We start from the raw sequence: 24,528 nt of genomic DNA, 5'->3' as shown, positions 1-24,528 counted from the left end.
GGTTTAATATGGCAGTTTAATTTTTTAATTTAAAGATGTAATCTTACCTTTTCAGTCAGAGATGGAGAAGCCTAGAGGAAGGAAGAAGGCAGCTATCACAGATGCAGAAGAGAAACTAAGCATAGATGACCTGAATAAACTGGGTCAAGAGCAGAAACTTAGAGGTAGTCAACGAGGAAGGAAGAGACCTGCAGTTGTTTCAGAATCTGATGAAACACAATGGCAAGAGGAAAAAAGGCTAAAAGAAGATGTAATAGAAAGTGAGGATGAACAGAACAGCCCACCAAAGAAAGGGAGAAGAGGACGCCCTCCCAAAGCAAATAATGGAGGAACACCAAAGGAAGAACCAGTAGCAAAGTCATCAAAAAGGAGCAAAAAAAAACAACCGCCAGCAGCTGCAGCAGAAGAGGAGGAAGAGGAGGAAGAAAGGCAAACTGAAAACATTGAACAAAAAACAAAAGGCAGGCAAAATAGGACACCGAAAAGAACACAGCAGAGGTAAGTCTGCCTTCTTGTAAGTTGCATCTTCTTTATCTTTGGACATTAGTTATAATTTGATACTTTGCAATTTGGGTCTTCCTCAAAACAGAGCAGAACCATCTGAAACTAGTACAGTTGAATCAGCACAGTCTACGCCACAGAAAAGACGAGGAAGGTCATCAAACACACCACCATCACAGCAAAAAAAAGTGTAAGTGGTGAATATTTTCTGAATTTGTGTTTAGTGAAAATGAAAAATATGACTCTGTGCCCCCAAACAATGATTTACTGAAAATATTTCAGAATACTTTAATTGACAGTTTAGAAAATAAATTGCCATTGTTACTTCTAAAGTATTTTCCCTAGCTGCTTCTCCTAGAGCATCTCAAACCAGAGCAAGAGGGTATGAGTAAGTTTAATGTGCTCAGGTAGCATATATGTAGTTTCGCCCTTATAGAAGAAAAGTCAATAAAGCACATGAGGGCCTTGAAGATAGGGCTTTATTAAGTCTTCGGGAAGTGAAAAGTGCTACCATTTGATTTGGATAGGGAGGAAGAATCAAATTGTAGTGAAACAGTATTATGGAGAATTAAGTTTATTCTGATTCTCCTTAAATTAATGTTCATTTACTTTCTAATTTGTGGCCTTCTTATTATCCACTTGAATAATTTCCAAATGAATAAAATGTGCTACAGTCTTTGAAGGATAGTAGCTCTTGAAAATTCTGAGTCGTGTAAAACTCCAAAATGAAGGTAAACTCTGTGGCTAGCTTCATTTTCTTGTGCTTACTGTAGGAAACTACAGGTACCTCTACCTTTTCTGTACACATATATACGATATGTGTAAAGCAGAGGGGTATAAGTGAACAGGACTTATTTGCCCACTGGTATCAAACGGCAGCTTATAGAACAGATTTGCAACATACTTTTCCAGAACCTGGTGATAAATTCCTTAGGGCACTGCTTACACACATCTTCAGTCTGGTATTTTGGATTACTCTGTTGTTTTTCTAGCTTCTGGACTTAGTTAGCATCATGTTGTTTCTTCCTGTGGCAGTTTAATGTACAGATTTGCCTGTCCCTGGAGATCTTCCGTACTGGACATCTTTGCCTAAACAAGCTTGTACCCTCAGTTCAAATTCTAGTTTCATGCTGGATCGCATGTTCTGGCATTTTGCACACAGGGTATCCTGACCTTTCCAGTGTTCTGTTTTCCTACCTCAGGTCAGACCTCTCCTGCTTCTTTACTCTGTAACTAGAAACACAGGTGTTGGGTTACTACAGAAATCACTGCTGCATGTGCAGTGGAACAAGAATTGGAAACTACTACTGCCATGCAGAGAAGACGTGCCAACAAGTTAATGTTGGGTGATGTGATATGTGGCATTTGTCAAAGATGCCCCTCAGTAAATACTTAAGTAGCTTCTGATTCACTTCTTCGTGAAATCAGTGAACTCGGTGTGTTTCTTTACCCCATTTTACACAGAAAGTAAACTGTATCAGCACACATGGTCAGTAACAGGCATAGCACATTCTGTGTACGTACATTGTTCTTGGCATGAGGAGCCCTAGTAAGTTGTTTCAGGGTTTGGAGTTGTTTGCTTTATCCTAGATTTCATAAAAACAAAAGCGTGTCTTATTTTTTCTGATCCAAATTTTGACTGTCCTTTTTCCAAATCTGCAGGAAAAAGGTGAGACTGCAGCAATTCCTCAGTCTCCAAAGTGCATTGTAGTCAGACCTTTCTCCCTCTTCTACACACATACACACATATCTACAGCAGTTTTAACTGGAGGGAGCTGATAGACAGAGCAGCACTCTGTACTACAAGATATTTAATCCAAATGGTTAAAGCTTTCTGGGCTCCTTGGGGATGGATTTGGCATAAGAATTTGGGATTTTACCAATGAGGTGATAATGTATAACCTATTTCTGATAGCTAATTGGGTTACTTTTGTAATATGTGAAGAGATGAACCTAGCTTGTGAATAATTCTTCTGTTTCCTCTTCAATTCTGTTGCTTCTATCAGTCTTGGAAGGCTTGAGTTGGGCTAATTTATATTGTTTCTCAAAGGATGTCATGTTGGTTGGTTGGCGCTGAAACCCCCACTATACTATAATTACTATATGCAATTCAGAGATTTTATTTTGTACAGATTTTAGTGTGGGTCTCAGGACTGAAAATTCCCACCACGCATGTGGTTTGATGCTGTCAGCAGACAGTTGTTTTGGATCTGTATGCTACCACTGGGTATTGAAGTGTGTGTGTTGTCTGCCTGTAACAGAGTTTCTGGTTTAATTTCATCCAAAAAGTCACCTAGTTTGTGTGCACCAAGACTGTATCGGCAGCAAGTGGGATGATTCAGTGATTTGGTTCTGAACTGTGCTAATGACCCAAACCAAAATGGTGATGTGGGTGCAGCTGTGTAGTTTTGGATACATATCTAGTTTGCTTTTTTTTTTTTTTTTCCCAAGGCATCATGGGCTAGTTCTTTTTTTAAGCAAATGGGTACTTTTTGCTTGTGGTTCAGCTCTTTTGACTAACACAGACAATTTAAGAGATTGTTGACTGATTGTTCTTGATTATCCTGATTACGGTATTGTTATCCTGATTATCCCTAGCTCTTAGTGTAAGCTAGCATGGAAGATTTGTGTTTGGGTTCATTATAGCGTTAATTTCATAAATAGCAACATGGATTCTTCTAGGTCTATAAAAACACAGATGCAGTTATTCAAATTTCGTTGTGTGTAAACTCCTATAGAAGTAGAGTACATCTATTCATGGAATTGAATAGAAGGGGAAATAAAACCCAAATATTCAGTCTCTGTTTGGCTTTTCCCATTCACTGGTTATTGTGTCAACCTTCTTTGGCCTGTATTTTGGTACCAAAGAGAGATCTGTTTTGTCTATAGAGGCAAAAATTGTTCAACCTTGTACTCCTACCCCTCTGTTCTGGAAGAATTTGGTTTTCAAATGTTGTTGTCCCACCTCTGAGTTCCACTTTCTCTATTCCATGTATGGATGAACTAGATCAGTATATAAACAGAAGTATTATATAACATGAAATTAAGGCTGCTGTTCTTGTAGAATGCTTACTCTCATATGGCTTATACATGTGCAGACCCATATACTGTGAAACTGATTTTTATTATTCTTCTGATTGTAGCCGTGCGGGACGTTCCAAACAAGCAGCCAGTAAAGAGAATGAATCTAGTGAAGAGATGGACGTATTTCAGAGTAGTTCACCTGTCAGTGATGACATTCCCCAGGAAGAAGTAACAGAAGAAGAGGAAGTTTCCACAATCAATGTAAGAGAAATGCCTGAGATTTTCTTTGTGAATCTTTGTGGTGTCCTCTGTGTATTGATGTTCAGAGAATGACTTCTGCTCTTAGAACTCAACCTTCCTCCTTTAAAATGAATGAGGTGGTTGTCAACTGCCGCTGTTGTGTAGCGGCACTGCACTGTAGTTTCCCACAGAAGCTGCATTTCTTAGAAAATGTCAGTTTTTGTCAAGCATCTTAAATTTTCTGTTCTGAATAGCTTTTGTTATCTGCCTGCCTAAGTTGTTCAGTACCTCATGGGAATTATTTTCCAGGTAACTCATGCCCATCCTTCTCAGCGAGATAGTAATAGTGAAAAATGTGTCTTTACGCAAAACAGGAACACAAAATGAATAGTACTGGAAAACAAGTATGGAATCTTGGTGCAGGTTCCTAAACTAATTTCTTCCTTGTACCACCATATGCAAATATGTTAAAATAAGTTTCTTTTTATATTTATTTCATACAAATACATTACTGATGTCAGTAGTGATACTAAAAACGTAACTGTGAATGCCTTCACACTTGGAGCATCTGAGTGTATGAAAACTCTGAAACGGTAAATTATTTTTGAATACTTGAAGGACGCAGGCTCAGTAACATCGAAGTTATGTCCTGGTCATTGACTGAGCCTTGTACCTGTAATAAAATGAATAATAAATGACAGTGTATACAGTTACTCAAACATTATTGTGAGACTTAAGCATTTTTTCCATTATAAAATATATTTATTCTTGAATTTTTCAAAGTTTTTCTGTAAAAACATTTAAAATACTTTTTCTCCAAACAGGTCCGTCGCAGAACTTCCAAAAGGGAAAGGCGATGAGTGAGCATGTAGTTATCAGCCTTCCAGGTGAAAGCTTTGAAGAATGCTTTTAATATAAAGCTTGAGACTGAATGAAGCTGTTAGTGCACAAATGGGGTTGCTGAAAAAGAGACAAAACCTATTTTACTTTTACTGCCCCTGCATTTGCAGTCCCTAGGTCACAAGCTTTAGCCACACACATGTTGATATCATTAACTGTGGATTTTTGTGAAGTGTAATGTGCGCTGGCTTTGTAGACATATGAACTAAAGAAGAAAACTGTAAATAGTTCTTTTTTAATGTTTCTGACTTCTAAAGTGCTTGTATAGCTTTTATCTGCGGCTTTAAACTGACAGTACCCCACTGTTTATTGGATCTATTGATTTAAAAAAGAACAGAGTTTGTTGAAAATTGATCTCAAGCAATATCTGTCAGTGTTTGTATTTGTACTCTTGTTGACATTTAACTGTGAAAAAAAAAAAAAAATCAGTTGAACAAATAGTGCCACTTCCTTTTGCCACTATTTGTCGAGGAGAAGAAGAAAAACAAAAAAGGCCTTTGTTTCCTTCATTAATCTAACCTAGTGTTTACCTTTAGGCACCTACCTATCATCAGAGGTGCTAAATTACTTTCTTTTACAGTGGAACAATGTTGGATAGAATAATACAAGAGATGCAAATTGTGAAAGAAGTTGTTTGACTTGTTTTACACCTCAGTATTGATGCCAGAATCTTCTGGACTTCTAGTGGCATTGAAAATTCAAAAAGGATTTAAAATACTTTAATTTTAAAAGTGTGTTATTAAATAATGTACTGAATACCCTACCCATTTTATCTTCCCCTATCGGTTTTTATTAATCTACTGTATCAATAAAATTCTGTAACTGAGTTTTTAATAGTCTAGTATGTTAATGTGTATAGATATTTCCTTCTGAACATGATGTTCACAAAGAGCAAATTATTACTACATTATAATATGAAATCTGATATATAAACATTAGTGAAAATACAGTTCTTATTACAATGTAAAGTTAATCACAAAGAAAAATTTTATTGATGCAGTGTGTCTTTATAAAGCTGTTCTTGAGAGCCAAGTGTTTTGTATTTTACAGTGAAGTTGCATGTTTATGAAAAATGTGCTGAAAATGGGATGTAATGTTTTTTTGGAAACTCGTATCTAGCAGTAGTATATGGTAGGTTGCCTCATGAGAGAACTTTTTATTGAGAGTTTATTGTACCTTTTTTTGGTTTGTTTTTTGAGCCAAATTTTTTTGGTATGAAGAGCTAAGTTTTTGTTGAATAACCAGCTGTTGATTATTGCAGTCAAGGTATTCAAGATTTGAATGAAGCTTCATGTTTTTTTATTTTGTGCTACCATAGAGAAGGTTGGGGTTTGTTTTGTTTTTTTTTTAGGTATAATCTGCAAAAAAAAATAGAAACAAAATACTTAAAGCAGTATCCTGTATGCAGTTTTACAGTTTACAAACTGTCTTTGAACCAAAATGTATAGGTTACTACATTATGCTTGGCCAAGCACATGTTATAATTTCAGGTGCTGTTCTCCCTCTGGTTCCCTACGGTTGACAATATGTGAAAAAATCAGTTTCTAACTTAGGACAATTTTATCTCATTGAATAATGGAGCATTTTCACATAATCCATCAATAAATAAGTTAGATTGCAAGGTGGCCTGTAAAGATTAGAGGAAAGGATAATACTAAAACACAGATTTACTGATTTCCAAACCATAAAATCACTAGTAAAGAAACCTTTAGAATTTTTTCATTATGCTTTTTTTTTTTTTTGGTTACCAGTGGAAAAAGGTATTATAAACAATTAGATTATTCTGCCTAAGCTTAACTCCCCACCCCCTCCAGTATTCAGCTTTTCAACATTTATACCTATAAATATGGGAGAAATGCTGCCTAAAAAGGCAATTAAGGTTGACTTGAATTGACTTTGAAGTAGTTGGCACAGTGGAACTGGCTTACTTACGCTTCAGCAGTGCAAATGCAAGTTGTTGGGGGTTTTTTTACGGTATAAAATGATTGAAAGCTAGCTTTATATTTTCCTCTTTGACAGAATTGCACTGAAAACATTTATGGAAGATCTACCTTTAAGTCCATTTTATACAAAATATGAAAAAAATGATGCTGAATCTGCTGCAGACTCTTGAGGCTTTATGTGCATAAACATGGTTAGGTTAAACTTCATCGAATATTGATGCACATTACTGATCATAATTTTAATGTAAATTTAAAGTATAGTTTTGCAATTTAAATGTTGATTTCTTGGGTTATAATGTGTAATTCATTATTTCTTGAGAAATAGGCACAGCAAATATTTCATTCTTATATTCAAACCTCTTCTAAGTTCATTCTCATCTCATATAAAGAAAATGAATATTTTATGTACTAACATTTTGAGATCTGCATACAGTAGCTACAGTAGAGTATAATTATGTATAAAAGATAAATTGCTAACATTCAGTTAGCATGCTCTTCTGCAATGATAATGTTAAGTTTATAAAAATGTACTGTATTACATTAAAAGATCAAATTGAACTCACTGTAACAAGTTCCAGTATGAAATTTTTATGAGATTACTGAAGTATCTTGCTGTACTTTGCAGCAAATTAAGCTCATTTGTGTTAGATTTCCTTTTCTTGCTGCAGTGCAACAGGAAGCTTTCAGTGATCTGTAGTTCATATGCAAAATGCAAACAGTGATTGTAATCTTGATGCTAGTGTTTGAGAATAATTCACTCTTGATTCCAGAAGCATGGGATTTTTTTTTACTTGTCACCAACTGAGATAATTAATATTTAGGGCTAGCTGATCCACTAATAGGAAGAAAACACGAAATTGCTTGAAAGTTCTAGTTTTAGTATACCTCTTCCACCTAGGATGGTCTCGAATCCTGTATTAACTATACTTGACTCTGCCAATTGACTTTATTTTCTAGCAAAATCGAACCCTCTTTCAAGTATTTTGACATTTGCTGTTTTGACGTTTCGATGTGAACAAAAACATTAGAATTTACTAAAAAGCATTCATATTAAAGGCATTTCCACCGAAAATGAATATGCTCAATTTGTGAGTAACTCGCAGAAAACTTGGACTTGAAGGTTAAATACTTCATTCTGGCATAGAACTTGTCATCTGATATTCTAAAAAAAAAAAACACCACCAAACTTCACATAGAGGTGTGTGTGCTGTTTTCTTGCTATTTTTTTGCATGTGTGTAGGTTTTGACAGATTATTAAAGTCTGCTGTTGTGAACACACATAATAGGTTTTGCATCCAGCAAGTTTACGTTCCTATGGTTCTGTGGAGTTGAGTCTTAAATGCATTCATCCTATGCAAACACAAGTACAAACCCAAGTACATTGATATGTTTGAATATTCTAACACTTGTGCACACAGGGCATGTAATGAAAAGAGCATACACGTATCTTTAAACTGTATACCCCAGACATAGAAAATTCTGCGTTTGTAGATGGAAATATTTTTTTTAATTGTCTGTGTTTAAATATATATATATATTTATATATATATGTATTGTAGAGATTGATACATCTCTACCTCATCAAGGTAGGTGCAGTACATATTTTATGAAGAATGTTGTAAAGAAACATGTTCAGGTATACCACTGTGTTTGCCCAAGGCAAGTGTGTCTACAAACACATGGTGAAGATGAGTTCTAGATGGCCATCCCGCTAGTCTATGATGACCAAAATGATAAAATTCACCTGACCAAGACCTTCTGTCCAGTCATCCATCAGGAAAAGCAGAAGAACCTGAACTCATTCTTGTTTCAGTTATGCTTACAGATTGCCGTCCAGTCTCTGCATCTTTGTTGGATGTTGCCTTTACAAAAGACACTTACTAATTTAGATGCAATTTCCTAACACTGATAGAAGTGACTTATATTCTACAGACAGTAGGTCAGTAGGTTTGTCTGACATAGTTAGGACACATGCTTCGTTACGTACAGTACAGCTTCTGGTATTTTGTTGCTAGTGGAAAAAGTAAGAAACTGGGATGGAAATACAGGAAAATAAACCCACCCAATTTGCTTTGAAGTTCTTCAGATTCTGCTCTCTAAAATATCTGACCTCTGCACAGAGTTCACCAAGTGCCATTATATTTGTATAGGCAGGCTAAGCATAGTATCATAGTGGGTATATGCAGTAATGAAAGGGTTTCATGCTTGCATTTTTTTTCAATGCCTCACTTGAGTCAGTTTTTAGTAGCACTTTCACTTTGATAATGAAGATGTATATTCTATATTCTTTTGAGATAGCAGCATTGTATCATATCTGTGTAAGAAGGACGTCTCTCAAATACAGATTTCTACCCCTGCAGATTAATATTTCAGTAATCATGTGATAAATTGGAATTAGCTTTAGCATGTAGTTTCTTTGGAGGACGGATAACAAGGTGTTTTATGTGGCTGGCTGTGTTTCTGATGCTTGTATCCTACCTCATGTACGTAGATACGAAGGAACACAGTATTTTGAAAATCAAAGCAGTATTATTGAATACACTGCCGGCTTACTTGGAAGTAATTTTATTATTTAAAAAAATAAATTGTAGTTCACAGATTTGTTACGTGGTTCTGAACAGATCCAGAGAGCTGAAGGTTTTAGATATTAGGTTCTGCAAGACTATGTCAGTATTGTTGCATTTTAATAATTTTCTATAGATAGAATTGCTTAAATTATGACATGCAGTGTAAGAGAATACGGGAACTTAGTAAGAATCTAAGTAGTAATAATTTCTGTTGGTATTACAATATAAAAGAATGTGTTAGAATGAAACATTCTTGCCCTAAAAAGCTTTTTCTTTAATATGTTGAGAAGATATGCTCATAATGTAAAACAGCTTTTTTTTTTTTTTTTCTCCTAAAGTCATGGCACCTTGAAATAATCTGGTTTGGAACAGCTGGCTTTTTTGGTAGATGTATTTTAAGCTTACAGGTTTCTATGTTCCTTGTAGTATGTTTCTATTCAGCAAAATTAAATTCTTGTAAACTAAAGATATTTTGAAGAACAGAGGAGTTTTTAATCCATATTTAATAAAACAATAAGGTGTTCATTTTAAGCAGCAAGGTTTTTTTTTTATAGCTGTATCTATAGATGCAGTAACATGTTACATGAATCTGATGGACACCACCACCATTTCTCTGGAGCCTTTGACCTACGACATACTGAAAGGAAGTAGAAGCTGCCTTTGTGTTTTCCCCAAAAGGCAGTTACTGTTGTCCTTCCATAAACGTTTCAAAAGATAAGAGCTGGAAGAGGAAGGGAGAGAAAAATCATGATTTTATTTACCCTCTATTTATCTTCTGCTATATTCTATATGTTTTAGGAGATGGAAAAACAGTGGTGTGTGGAGGTGTGTTGGGTGAAAAGCAGGATGCTAGAAACGAGTTATTAATTTGAAAGGTGCTGGAGAGATGAGTAAGGGGTAGGGAATCCACAGGTAAATGAGATGGGAAAGCAGTTACTCGATAGCAGATGACCAGTGATAGGAGTCTTCTATTCAAGATGAAAGCCTAGATGAGGGAAGCTAAGTTAGTGGTGAATATATTATCATCTTTATTATTTGAGAGAGGAGAACTGAGGATACATTGCTTTCTTTGATTTGGAGGAAGAGGTTGGAGTGTTGAAATATATGTAAAAAAACGCACAGAATTGAGATTAGTGGAAAGAAGGGGATACCTGCTGCTGAGGTCAAATGTCATTAGTAAGGGATTTGGAATAGTTAGGCAAAAGAGGTTTCTAACCTCCATAGGCAGCAAGATAGGTAAAGCAGCATCCATTTAAATGCAACACTAAAAATGAGGCAAAAGAGGCTGATATATAAGGAAACAAGAGCTCTCAAAGCTGCCTAATAGCAACAGTCTTCACAGGTGCGTACTGCAGATAGCGATATATAACCATCAGTAATGATGTCTCCTACAGTGCCTCTCATTAAATCTTTCAATATGACCTCTTTTCTTAGCAGCTTTTTGTGAAACCCTGATCACCCAGTCTTTCCTACTAATTTCAGTCCATCTTCTCAGCAGCCTGGGATGGTTCTCCCCTTCCCTCACACACCTATGTCTTCTCCTAGGGGACATTGTGTGTCTCGTGCCCAGTCATTGCTGCTTTTCATTGCCTTTGGTGCACCCCAGCCAGCCAGGTTTCTGAATCTTTCTGGTTTGTGCCATTGGTTCTTCACTGTGGTGGTCAGTCACAGGAACAGGCTCCCCAGGGAAGTAAGTGGTCACGGCACCAAGCCTGTCAGAGTTCAAGAAGAGTCTGGACGATGCTTTTAGTCATATGGTTTAGTTTTAGGTAGTCCTGCGAGGAGCAGGGAGTTGGACTCGATGATCCTTATGGGTCCCTTCCAACTTGAGAGATTCTGTGATTCTAACTGCAGCCGTCACGCTGCTCATTTCACAGCCATCAAGCTCTGAAACAAAAGCAGTCATCAGACTGCTACCCAACTGCAGTACATATTGGAAAAAGGTGTATACAAGTTCTGCAGTTGAACCAGTGAACTGGTAGTTGAACTGCTGCTACATTTTATCTCCGTTTCCCAGTTACCTAGTGAACCAGGCTCCTTTCCAATTTCTCAAAAATTGTGAAGCTGTCTCCCAGTATCTGCCCTGCATTTTCCAATGAAATGGCAACTAAGGACTCCCCTGAAGCATAAGCAGCTAACTCTGTGCTCCCAAATTCAAAACAGAGTGTAAACCAAAAGGAGGAATAATTTGGAGGAATTTAGGCAGAAGTTCATTTTACTTCTTGCTACTTGTGTTAAGGAAGAAGCACGTCTTTGGTAGGAATGTGAAAGAAAATTAAGATTATTGCAGTAGGGGAGATCAAGTTTTGCCAAGCCATTTTCTTGTATTCCTGGGAAGGAACAGGAAAAGCTACTCATAAAATATGTATCACTTCAGCAACTTTTGTTGGGTTATACCCAAGTACATTACCATTAAATGTGTGACAGTGGGTTATGGGATGTTACACTTAATTCTGCGTGGGATGGTACTTAATCTTTGCAAAGATCTATAAATGAATTTTGTTTTCTTCTTCCTAAGCTGCTCTGCTACTTGTATTGTTGATTTTTTTTTTATATAAGTCTGGTATTTAATATTGGATCAGCATCCGTTGCCTGCTTTCCTTTTTTGTATTTATCCAAAATAAGGCCCTGAGAGATAGCCATAACAGAACTAGTGTCCCTTAGTGCTATTATATTTAGTTTAGATAAAGTACTTGATGTATCAGGGGAACACTTTAAATCCATACTTAATTATTTGTTCAAAACTTGTGACTCTGCCTTCTTAGTTTCTGTGCTACTATTTGATGTTGAATTTGGAACATACTTTTCTTTTGTATTGTTTTCTTTTTATGCAAGTTGGGCTAAAAGAGCCAATTATGAACTGCCTAAAAAAAGAAAGTATTAATAGTATAGAACATGTAGTGTGTTGCTGCTACATACCAGAGCCTTCACCAGAGAAAAATGCTGTATGTTGTTTAGCCTCCAATACTTGTTTTCAGTGTAAACCAGTTGTTTTTCTTGGAGTCTGTGGAGTTTTAAAACAGCTTTCAATAGTTCAATAGCCTTCCTTGTGTTTGATACAAATACACTTATACCTATGTTTATATATAGAAATCACAGAATCACAGAATCATCAGAGTTGGAAGGGACCTCTAGAGATCATCTAGTCCAACTCTCCTGCTAAAGCAGGATTGCCTAGAGCACATTACTCAGGACTGCATCCAGGCGGGTCTTGAAAATCTCCAGGGAAGGGGACTCCACAACCTCCCTGGGCAGCCTGTTCCAGTGCTCTGTCACCCTCACCGTAAAGAACTGTTTCCGTGTATTTGAACGGAACTTCCTGTGTTCTAACTTGTGCCCATTGCCCCTCGTCCTGTCACTTGGAACCAATGAAAAGAGCCTGGCTCCATCCTTCTTCAACCCACCCTTTAGATACTTGTACGCCATAATAAGGTCTCCCCTCAGCCTTCTCTTCTCCAGGCTACAGAGTCCCAGCTCTCTCAGCCTTTCCTCATAAGGGAGGTGCTCCAAGCCCTTAATCATCTTAGTTGCCCTTCGCTGGACTCGCTCCAGCAGTTCCCTGTCCCTCTTGAACTGGGGAGCCCAAAACTGGACACAGTATTCCAGTTGTGGCCTCCCCAGTGCCGAGTAGAGGGGGAGAATGACCTCCCTCGACCTACTGGCCACACTCTTCCCTATGCAGCCCAGGATTCCATTGGCCCTCCTGGCGACAAGGGCACACTGCTGGGCCATGGATAATTTACTGTCTACCACAACCCCCAGATCCTTCTCCTCCAAGCTATCTCCCAGCAGGTCAGCCCCTAACCTGTACTGGTGCCTAGCATTCTTCCTCCCCAGGTGCAGGACCTTGCACTTGGTTTTGTTGAACCTCATTAGGTTCTTCTCTGCCCAGCTCTCCAGCCTGTCCAGGTCACTCTGGATGGCAGCACAGCCCTCTGGGGTGTCAGCCACCCCACCCAGTTTGGTATCATCAGCAAACTTGCTGAGGATACACTCTGTCCCCTCATCCAGGTCATTAATGAATATATTAAACAAAATAGGACCAAGTATTGACCCCTGGGGGACACCACTGGCTACAGGCCTCCAATTTGACACTGCTCCATTAATCACAACCCTCTGAGTTCTGTCCCGCAGCCAACTCTCAATCCACCTCACTGTCACCTCATCTAGCCCATACTTCCTCAGCTTCCTAATGAGGATGTCATGGGAGACAGTGTCAAAAGCCTTGCTAAAGTCAAGGTAGATGACATCCACGACTTTCCCCTCATCCAGCCAACCAGTTATAACATCATAGAAAGCTATCAGATTGGTCAAGCACGATTTACCCTTGGTAAATCCATGTTGACCACTTCCAATAACTTCCTGTTCCTCAACGTGATTGGAGATGACATCCAGAATGAGTCGCTCCAATACCTTCCCAGGGACAGAGGTGAGACTAACCGGTCCGTAGTTCCCTGGGTCCTCCTTCTTGCCTTTTTTGAAGATTGGAGTGATGTCGGCCTTCCTCCAGTCCTCAGGCACCTCTCCTGTTCTCCATGACCGTTCAAAGACGATGGAGAGTGGTCTAGCAATAACATCCGCCAGCTCTCTCAGCACTCGCGGATGCATGCCATCAGGGCCCATGGACTTGTGAATGTCCAGCTTGGCCAAGTAGTCTCTGACCCAGTCCTCCTCAACTGAGGGAAAATCTTCCACCCTCCAGACCTCCCCCTTTGCCTTCAGAGGGTGGGATTCATGAGGGACAGCTTTAGCAGTGAAGACCGAAGAAAAGAAGGCATTCAGTAACTCTGCCTTCTCTGCATCCTCCACCACTAGGGCACCTGTCTCGTTCACCAGCGGGCCTACATTTTCCCTAGTCTTCCTTTTTCTATTGATATATTCAAAGAACCTTTTCTTATTGTCTTTGACTGCAGTGGCCAAGCTGAGTTCCGATTGAGCTTTGGCCCTTCTCATTTTCCCCCTACAGATATTTGGCATAAAGCAGCAAAATGAAGGTGGAGCTTCATAATATTGTCTATATAGTATATATAGAATTGCAAACCATTTGTCTCTAACTACATATATGCACATTTACCAAACGAACTCACTGCTTAAGGTTGGAGAATGTTTTTGCAGTCTTCAGGAGCTGTACTACTCCTTTCTCCCTTACGTGCTGTGTAAGTTTGTATGGATACTGTGCCTAATACCATGGTTGTTTCTTTAAATTTCCTGATGAAATAGCTTTTTGTATGCTGCCATTTTTCTGCTGTGTGATCTGTTGTGTTAGCAACTGATTCACTCTTAAGACTGACTTGATGGGCCTTACTGAGGAAGGTCTTCTATTATCCTGACCTTACAGGGGCTCTTGTTTGAGTGGGGAATAGTTTTGGGGTGAAGTTCAGTCTTTTTAATTCCAAACTAAGAGAGAAAGAGATGTTTCAAAAATTAGTCTCGAAAAGAACCACTTTTTCAGGTTCCTTTGCATATCTAGGTGGGCCTAGGTATATTCCAGGTCTCAGAAGAAACAACTTTCTCCATTTTTAGTGCTAAAGCCAGGGAACAGTCTTCTGAAGACATCTCACCATATCTCAAAATTTCATTGTTATGCCAATATGCCCCAAGACCTCTCAGCTCAGGCAGGGGCTATAGAGGCACAGTAGATTACAAAAACCTATCTTTTGGAGCTGATGTGGTTTTGGCCTTCCCAAACAAGGACCGCACGGGTGGTCTGGAGGTTACTGGTGACTTTGCTCCTCTATCGGAGGAAACAGTACCATTATTACAGTTCCTGTTCTCTGCAAGAAAAAATAGTCGTTAGTACTGGGCCATCCCTGCCTAGGACCCACCACCCTATTTCAATTCAAGACTCATGAGGACTTTTAAGTAGTTGTTAAGTAGCTGGGTCATCCCCTTTTGTTACAAAGAGACTAAAAAAAAAAAACCAAATTGTTCTTCAGCTTACATTCCTGGGATGAATGACTGAGGCAACGTGGGGGCTTTTCAAGGTGGATCCCCTATTTGAACCTCCGGATTCCATATTCTTGGTAATGAAATGTGATGTTCCTGATAGCCATTATCTCTACTAGACACAGGGAGATGCTCACCCTCACATCCCTTCCTGTTGTCTTTCAGCCACATTTCATTTCTCCATTCCTCTATTGTGTTAGTTTCAAAAGCAGTGGGAGTTTCATCTCGGCCAGGAAATTGTTTTGAGTGGTTTTCTCATGAGCCTCTTACTTTTAGGTCTAATTTGTCTCTCGCAGTCTTGATATCAGAAGGCATTTTGATTTATTTTTTTTTTTAACTGCGTAGATTCAGACCCTTGGACATCTTTTAAGCTGTTCAAGTCCCCCGCAGGTATTCTGTCTTGGTGTTCTATTTCTAACCAGTGACTGTACAATTGGATAGTAGTCTGTGTCCAGGCCTGCTATGAAATACTTCTTGGAGGTCAGTGGTCAGAGTGGATTCTGCCAGGACTCAGATGACTCTCAGAGCAGTGCTTGAAGATCTGCTGTATTCTGGTTATCCCCTGTGCATCCGTGTGCAGCCTCATCCATGCTTTCACAAAGCTAAAATTGGATTTCACCGCTAGAGTTGGTGGGGGTTGTCTGGCACACTGATAGTGTACACGGTGTGGTGGGTTTTTTTTTTTGGGAACCTTCTCCTGCGATTCATAGTAGCTAACTGCTACTAAACTACTAACTGCACAGAAAATGGTGTAACATTTTTATGGAGTGCACACCAACTCACTTGAAGAAAAAGTAAGTTAATATATGCATAGTGGGTGATCTTTGAAAGACGTGAGCATCCTACTTGCTTTTCTTGTCTTTTGGTATCTACTATGGATACATTCCTGCAGCTGAGAGGTACCGAAATGCTGAGTATGAAAGGAGAGAGAATCTAGAACATGACAGCTTTGCATATGGCATGGGAAAACTCTCCTGTCCTACATGGCAGAGAGAAATAAAACCATTTAAGATCCATGGTTATTAAAGTAACAGATATGTGCATTTAATTCCTTTCTGCCATTTCTGTTGCTAGTCTTCTGATGCTTTAATTTCCTAGAAAGTAGGAACTGAAATGGAACAGTTTTGTCATATGTACAGTCATGGGAGAGGGCAGGTTGTGAGTATATGCTGAAAAACCATTGGGTTCTTGGTTTTGAGTTCTGTGCACACCTGTGAAAATCTTCCTTGGTAAGAACTCCAGTGCCTGTTAGGTTGTGCCTCTTATTTTCCCTCTTACACATTAACATTTTTAATGTGCTGAAGCAGACTGTCGTGAAATTGCTCTGAAAACAAGGTTGCAAGACTTCAGCAGAGTATATTGTTTTCTTTATTTGAATCATGGTTCTTACTCTTCTTCATACAGCACGGACTGCTGTGGAAGTGGTCTTAGTGGCTCTGAAGGGGAGAGCTACCCAACTAGGGGAAAAGTTCAAGTCCTCATGGGAGAATATGGGGTGCACTGTTGCTCTACATAGCAGGCAGCATCTGAGTTCAATAAAAGATTGGCAGTAGCCATGGAAAACTCCTCAGAATGTAAGTGTGATGTGCTAAGAACAAAATCAGCACATACACTCTCTCTCTTTGGGTTTTTTGTATCTTCTGGATCGTCTTGATTTCTTTTGATGTTTCTGCTGTGGATTCCCATCCACTCTATACTGTTCCTTCTTGTTAGTTGTGTGTAACAGCACAAATACAAATGAGGAAAACCAAGTTTATGTCAAGAAAAAGCCTGTCTAAAACTTTTAAAGTTCTGCCTATTTTGTCAACAGCAGATGCACTCTGCTCTTTGCTGTACATTCGTTGGCCCACAAGGCTTTGATGAGCAGCAGTGTCTAAAAGCAGCCCCTGAGAAGGAAGGTTCATCTCCCACCATCACTGGAACATCTACCAGTTTGCACAGATTTGGTGTGGCTGAGAGCCAGAGCTGTGCTAGAGGAAAGCTGATAATAAATGAAAAATGGTGGAATGGAGTAAGGGAATAAATACACTTTTCAACCCCTTGAGAATATCCTAGGAAAAAAGGGGTCTGAAAGAAATGCATAAAAAGTACAAACTTGCAGATTCTTGTAGATGGCCTTTTTAAGTAATGCATCGAGTTACAAATAGGGGTGGTGTTTGGGTGATTTATTGAGAAAATGTCTCTATGAATAAAAAATTAAAAGTATTTCAGCCCTCGCAAAGAGGAGAAACTTTGCTGAACACTGCATGAACAGTCACACAACACTTTCTCTCCTGAAGGGAAGCAGTATAAATTTACATTGTTGAAAGGAGACTGGTAACAGGTTTAGACTCTAGCAATGTGGTATCACTTAAATAATCCCCTCATTTTAGCAAACTTGTGTCCATGGGAGCACCTTGGCCAGTTGGGATGAGAGGTTAGGTGATTTACTGCTGAGGTGGAACAAGAGGTCAAGGGAGAAACGGGAAGTTACAGGGATACAGAACAGGCATGGATCGAGATTAGCTTGCCAGTCACAGGTTTAAATGTGCCATAGCAGATGGAGCTGGGAGATGAAGACATGATTCCTGGGATGGGAAGAAGCTGCAGGTTAAACTCCCTGGGCACGGTCCAGGTGGTAATCCATAGAGCGTTTAAATCCAGGCCATATTTGAATTAGATGAGACAAGGAATGGGTATTCAGGCTGCTTATACTGAAACATGAGGGTTTTCTCTTGCACTTGTAAATAACCTGGTTCTAGGCTGAGGAGGTATCAGTCAACAAGATGGGTAGAAGGAGCGGTTGGATGACCAGACTCAGAGAGCAGTTGTTCAAGGGCTACTCTGCATCAATGCTCGTAACAACTGGGGTGCCACAGGGATCTGTCCTAGGATGTCCTTATGGGTCCCTTCCAACTTGAGATATTCTATGATTCTGTTATTTTTAACATCTTTATCAGTGACCTGGAGGAGATGGCAGAGCGCTTGCTCATGATTTTCCCAGATGACACAAAATGGGAGGGGGCACTAAATATGCTGCCATACAGCATATTTACACCTAGAATCCTTGGAGGAATGGGACCACCTCATGAAATTCAGTAAGGACAAATGTGAAGTTCAGCCCTTGCACAGGAGGAACCCCTGGCTGTGATGCAGGGTTGGGTACTGACTAGTTTGGGCAGCAGATGTGAAAATCACCTGGGGGAGTTGATGGACATCATTGAGGGATGTAGCAACAGGAGCAAAGCCAGCAGGTGATTAGGAGGTGGTGATTATCCCCTCTACTGAGTATGTATTATACCACATCTAGATATTGTGCTCAGTTTTAGCACCCCAAGAACATGAAAGACTGATAAATTCCTGTGAGTTCAGTGGCGGGCCACCAAGATGGTTAGGGCCTGGAGCACAGGCCCTGTGAGAGGAGGCTGATGGAGCTGGGCTTTCAGTGTGATTTTGGGGGATCTAAGAGCAGCCTGCTGGTGCCACCTGCCAGGAGGTTACTGAGAAGCTGGGCCCAGGCTTTTCACAGCAATGCATGGTAGGAGGAAGGGAGACAAAGTCAGAAGCTGAAGCTGGGTGTAAGGCTGGATGCAAGGAGAAACTTACGAAGACAAACTGACCAGAGTGGGATCAGTCAAGCAGTGGAACAGGTTGCCCCGGGAGATTATACAGTCTTCCCTGGAGATTTTCAAGAACCAGCTGCATAAAGCCCTGAGCAACCTGGCCTGACCTTGTGGCTGACCCTACTTTGAACTGGATTTTGGACTAGACGCCTCCTGAGGTCCCTTCAGCCTGAATGATCCTGTGATCCCATTCCTCTGACAGCATAGCTTATGAAGTGGGAATGATGAAATAGGGAAACTTTCCCTGGCTTGGCAAATCTACATCACTCTATAATAGCATTCGATTTTTATTCCACCTGCCATTTAGCATCACCATAGATGACTATTAGTGTAATTTAGAAGATAACAAATACAAAGCTAATAGATTGGTTCATCTTCATTTTTCTGGCTTTTGATTATATTTAAGTGTGGTTTCAAAACAGCTTATACATTTGTGCATATATATATGCCTGTATATATCTGTGTGCCTGCACACAGGCAGGCAGCTGGAAATCAGAGTTTTACTTCTAGGTGATTTCTAGTTATTAGTGCCAGGAATGTATGCATTGTTGTGTTAACACAGTGTGTGTTATTATTACAAGTCATGTAGTATAGTCAAGGCCCTGTATGGCCCATGGGCATAATTCATGGTTCTCCTAATCCACTGAGTACTAAATTAAAATCTCAAGATACTGTGCTGGACTTAGTTCTTCACTTATTCAGATCCAACTTTAGCATAGTCAGGTTTGTTTACAGAATTTTAAAATTATTTGATATGGCAAGATGAATATTCTTCAGTGGATGATTGCCTGAAGGCAGACTCGGGTTGCTGGAGACACACATTTGAGGAACTGCACATCTGTCAGAGGCAGCCAACAGGCACAGCAGTTTGTGCAGCCGTTTCTGGGTTCTGTTTTGAAATCTTCTGGATGTTCTGAGAGTTTTGCCGGGGGTTGGTGGAGGACTTCCAGGGCCTTTAGAGGAGCATCAGTGTGCTGCTGCATGTGAGGATACTGCAACCTCAAACAGGTCCAGCCTGTTGCTGAAGAAAGGGGGCTCTGAGCTCCTCTTCAGCTGGTTCCTGGCTGAAGTGGACACACACCTTTCCAGCAGGTATGGGGCAGCCCTGTACAAGCACTGGCTGGCCAAGAACACAGCTCCCTGTAGCAGCAGTTATTGCAGGACAGAACCAGGGACCTCGCTGGGAGCAGTAGGCACATGCCCTGCCATGGTGAGGATGTGCCACAGACCCCAGCAGCATTGGGCCAATGGCCCCTGCAACGTCACCAGCCTCAGCCCAAGTGCAGCTCTGCAGGGCCGGGGCTGAGGGACACTGGGGACCTCTCACCAGGGCTGGGGAGATGGACTTTTGCCCATGGGAGGTGGGTGCCTGGGAAGGTCTGTGTTGCCAAGTAGCAGAGCTGTGGAAGGAAGTCAGTGGCTGCACAGGGAATTGAGTGTACTATCAGCAAGTTTGCTGATGACACTAAGCTAGGAGGAGTGGCTGACACGCCAGAGGGCTGTGCTGCCATCCAGAGAGACTTGGACAGGCTGGAGATTTGGGCAGGGAATAACTTCATGAAATACAACAAGGGAAAGTGTAGGGTCCTACATCTGGGCAGAAACAACCCCAGGTTCCAGTATAAGATGGGGAGCTACCTGTTAGAGAGCAGTGTAGAGGAAAGGGACCTGGGGGTCCTGGTGGACAGCAGGATGACCATGAGCCAGCACTGTGCCCTTGTGGCCAAGAAGGCCAATGGCATCCTGGGCTGTATTAGAAGGGGGGTGGTTAGCAGATCGAGAGAGGTCCTCCTTCCCCTCTACTCTGCCCTGGTGAGACCGCATCTGGAATATTGTGTCCAGTTCTGGGCCCCTCAGTTCAAGAAGGACAGAGAGCTGCTTGAGAGAGTCCAGCATAGGGCAACTAAGATGATTAAGGGAGTGGAGCATCTCCCTTATGAGGAAAGACTGAAGGAGCTGGGTCTCTTTAGTTTGGAGAAGAGGAGACTGAGGGGTGATCTTATTAGCGTTTATAAATATATAAAGGGGGAATGTCATGAGGATGGAGCCAGGCTCTTCTCAGTAGCGACCAGTGATAGGACAAGGGGTAATGGATTCAAGCTGGAACACAAGAGGTTCCACTTAAATTTGAGAAGAAACTTCTTCTCAGTGAGGGTGACAGAGCACTGGAACAGGCTGCCCAGGGAGGTTGTGGAGTCTCCTTCTCTGGAGACATTCAAAACTCGCCTGGACGCCTTCCTGTGCAACCTCATCTAGGTGTTCCTGCTCCGACAGGGGGATTGGACTAGATGATCTTTTGAGGTCCCTTCCAATCCCTAGCATACTGTGATACTGTGATACAGCATCAGGGATAACAAGAAAGATCAACCAGACCCCCAGGACCCTGCAAGGTGCAAAAGCCTTAAACCCCCAAAAGCTGCACTCAAGAAGGCACAGGCAGAGTCTGATGGGTGGGAAAACAGGACTGCCACTACAACGAAGGCTGTGAGTTGGTGGCTTCTGGCCCCAGAAGCGTGGCTCCCACTCACCCTGCAGATCTGCTTCTAGGAAAGAGATTCTGTGTCTTGCAGCAGACCAAGGGCTGGAAGCTTCCTCCAGTGCAGCACAGTACCTCAGCTGGTAGCACTGGGAGACCATCTGCTGACCCAGCCTGATATCTAGGAGACTTTCTGGGGGCTTGGATCCTCCTTTTCCATGTGGGCACCAAAATTGTGCTTGGGGAGACTAGGAATGATGGGAGGGAAATGGCAACCCACCATCCAGTGATAGATCAGGCTGGCAAGCAAAGGGAATCAACAAAAAAGAAGGCTGAAAGGGACTAATTTTGAGAAAAGGAAGTACCTGCAGCAGAGCTTTATGGGGGAAGGTCTCACGCTTCTTCTGGGAAATCAGAACTGTGTGCCTTTCTGAAGTACGTGTACACTAATGCACACGGCATGATGAGCAAACAGGAGAAATTAGAGGTCTGCGTGCACTTCCAGGGCTGTGATCTAATTCAGATCACAGAGATTTGGTAAGATAGCTCACGTGACTGGAGTGTCACCATGGATGGATACGAGCTCTTAAGGACAAAGAGGAAGGTGAGGAGGGAGAGTTGCCCTGTGTGTGAGTGCAGCAGGGGTGCACGGAGCTCTGTGTGGCATGGATGAGGAGCCAGCTGAGAGCTTATGGGTCAGGATTAGCAGGCAGGCCAACATGGGTGACATTGTGGGTGTCTGCTACAGACTGCCTGATCAGGAAGAAGTAGTAGTTGAGGCCGCCTTCAGACAACTGGAAGAAGCCTCATGTTTGCAGGCCCTGGTCCTTGCAGGGACTTTAGCTACCAGAGGTTCCTTCCAGCCTCAAGTATTCTGTGATTCTGCCTTCTAGGAAACCTGCAGTGAAAATACCAGTCATGGGAGCGAAGCACTAGAGAATTACTTAAGGAGCTGAGTGTTTGCTGCAGTTTAAGACACTTCCATGATTGATTTCATTGTACAAGGACCAAGAAGTATGGATATCTGGAGCTTGGCCATGCCTCATCTGCCATATTCTTCCCCTTTAACAGGGATGGTGGTGTTTTGGCTGCTGCAATGTGCATGGCTGCTTATAGCAGAGACAGCAGGTTAGACCTTTCCTCTTCTGTCATAGGAAGACAAGATTTTAGCCCCCACATCTTCAACAGAAACATTATGTTGCCTTCTCTCCAGCAGTCTTTTTATCCCTCTAAATTGGTGAAATCAAGAGATTGATGGTAGAGCAGCTGCTCTGCTGGCAAGAACTGGAGATAAAAGGCTGATGGAGCAGCTTCTACCTCATTGAAAAAAGGTTTTATTTGAACTCATGGTTTGTTTTTTCACCCAGTCCTCTCCTGTAGCACTTGAGACTCCCAAGAGTTATGTTCATGGGTAAATGAGGTGTTTTATTAAGGAGACACAGTACCATAAGCAGGACTGTCTCCACTAATATGGGATTCTCTAGGGATAAGCCTGTGTCCGCCTTCTCCATCATAGGTCTTATCTACTTAAGAAAAAAAAATCCCAACCCAAACCAAAAGAAGCCCAACAGGCCTTTTCCTGTGTTACGTACGTAAGTTACTGGCAAGGATTTTAACTTTCCTTCCCACAAGGATTGCTTAGGGTTTCTGTTAGGATGTGGGAGGTGCCAGTGTGTGTGATGTAAATAGCAGAGACCAGGTTAAGCACAGGAGTTCATGATCGGACTGGCATTTGTTGGGGAGAGAGGCTGAGATCAAAGAATAGAAAAGTGGTTGTACTGGGAAACTGCACTGTACCAGAGACAGGCTGCTTCCAGTAGTGGCCAGAAATGGGTGCCTAGGGGAGAATAAAACCAAGGTCAGAGTATACAGTAACTCCCCCAGACATCCCTCTTGCTCTGAGCTATTTTCAGTCCAGAGGATTTCCCAAGCTTGTTGCAGTTTAACTGCTCAGTAATTTGCAATGGATCTCTCTTTCAAGTCCAGTCTCCCTTTCAACCCACAAAAACTACACATGCAGGGTGCTCCTTGGCAAGCAGCTACTGTGTGAACTGCCTCTGATCATGTGCTGCTGAATCCAGTTCCTACTACCTTCATCTCACTATCCCTAGTTGTGGTGGCGGAGGACATGCTGGATGGTCAGCCCTTGACCACACTCCTCATGCCACTTAAACCTTACAGTACTCCTTCGGTTACTTGTGTCTCGGGATTTTTTTTGAAGGCTATAAAGAAGCCATCCCGTGTCTTTCAAAGAAGACACCAAGGATAATCAAACTCTTCTAGTTCTGCTATTTTGTTTTGACACGAGGAGACTGGAACTGCCCCCATTTTTTGTGTAGCAATGGTTCTTTATTCTTTCTAGTAATTCCTACTGCTGGTTTTTCTTCTTTGGGCACTGAGCTGCTGTTTTAATGAAAGCATCTATCAAAATGCCAAAGTCTTGCTCACAAATGGTAACAGTCAGTTGAGAGTGTAACAGTCAAGAAAATTCCCCAGCTGTGGGAGAAGTTTAATTCCTCCAGCAGGGACTGCAGTTCTCTGCCTTACCCAAGGAAAGTTTAAAATGGCAGAAAACGTGAGGAAGTTAGACACTGCTTCCTCACACCTTTGTTGCCTTTACATGCTGGCTGCTCTTCTTTGCCTGGGACAGCTGAACCCTCTGCCTTAGGGTCATGAGCACTGTCTGAGACTGAGGTCTCTGCACTGGCCGCAGTGTAACAGAAGCAGCAGGTGAGCCACCACTTCATTATCCAAACCCAGGAAAGAATTTCTTTGTCCAAAAATGTTGTTTGCCTTGCACCCTGTTTTCTTGTTAAATACCTTCAAGCTGTTAAATACCCCAAAATTCCACAGGAGCTCTATTGCCTTGCTTACATGCAAATTTTTACAAAATGTTGCGTGTCAAAGTTTACTTAGGCCTTGAAAAATGTCTGCCACAACAGCTGCACTTACCACTTGACTATCAACCTGGAACTTTTGTAGGTAACCACTCCTTTCTATTTACTCTTCCATTAAAGGATGAATTATCCGGTTTTGCAAACTAACCTCTGCACACACCAAAATCAGTAAGATGGTTTTTGTTTTCAGTGGGAAGAAAAAACTGTCCAAGAGCAATCTGTGTTTCACTGAAACAGTGGTCTGGTTTTTGTAGCTATGGAAAGGGTGTGCATTTCTCACTTGCATGAACAGTATAGCGTTTAATGAACTTACTAGCTGCTAATTAGCTGGCAGCACGTATAGAATGACTGTAACACTGTGATTGTCTGCTACTAAATAATCAAAAGCAAAACTGTGTAGGCTTCTAACACCTGCAGAGGAAAGACCTCACT

The 24,528-nt window shown here is 41.2% G+C and overlaps 1 protein-coding gene across 1 annotated transcript in view; it reads left to right on the top strand.

Annotated features, from left to right (window-relative positions):
- The window catches only part of PDS5B (PDS5 cohesin associated factor B), a 111,854-nt gene extending 106,395 nt beyond the window's left edge, over positions 1-5,459 (top strand). Inside the window, exons 32-35 of the mRNA XM_082489759.1 lie at positions 56-498; positions 590-691; positions 3,645-3,786; positions 4,590-5,459. Coding sequence (XP_082345885.1) covers positions 56-498; positions 590-691; positions 3,645-3,786; positions 4,590-4,625 — 723 coding nt within the window. The 3' untranslated portion in view covers positions 4,626-5,459. The remainder of the gene's footprint in view (positions 1-55; positions 499-589; positions 692-3,644; positions 3,787-4,589) is intronic.
- Positions 5,460-24,528: the final 19,069 nt, after the last annotated feature.

Source organism: Vanellus vanellus (genome assembly GCF_965231255.1).
Source record: "Vanellus vanellus genome assembly, chromosome: 1".
In the NCBI taxonomy this organism is placed as follows: Eukaryota; Metazoa; Chordata; class Aves; order Charadriiformes; family Charadriidae; genus Vanellus; species Vanellus vanellus.
The sequence above is the reverse complement of the archived record's forward strand: the minus strand, read 5'-3'. Positions and strand labels throughout refer to the sequence as shown.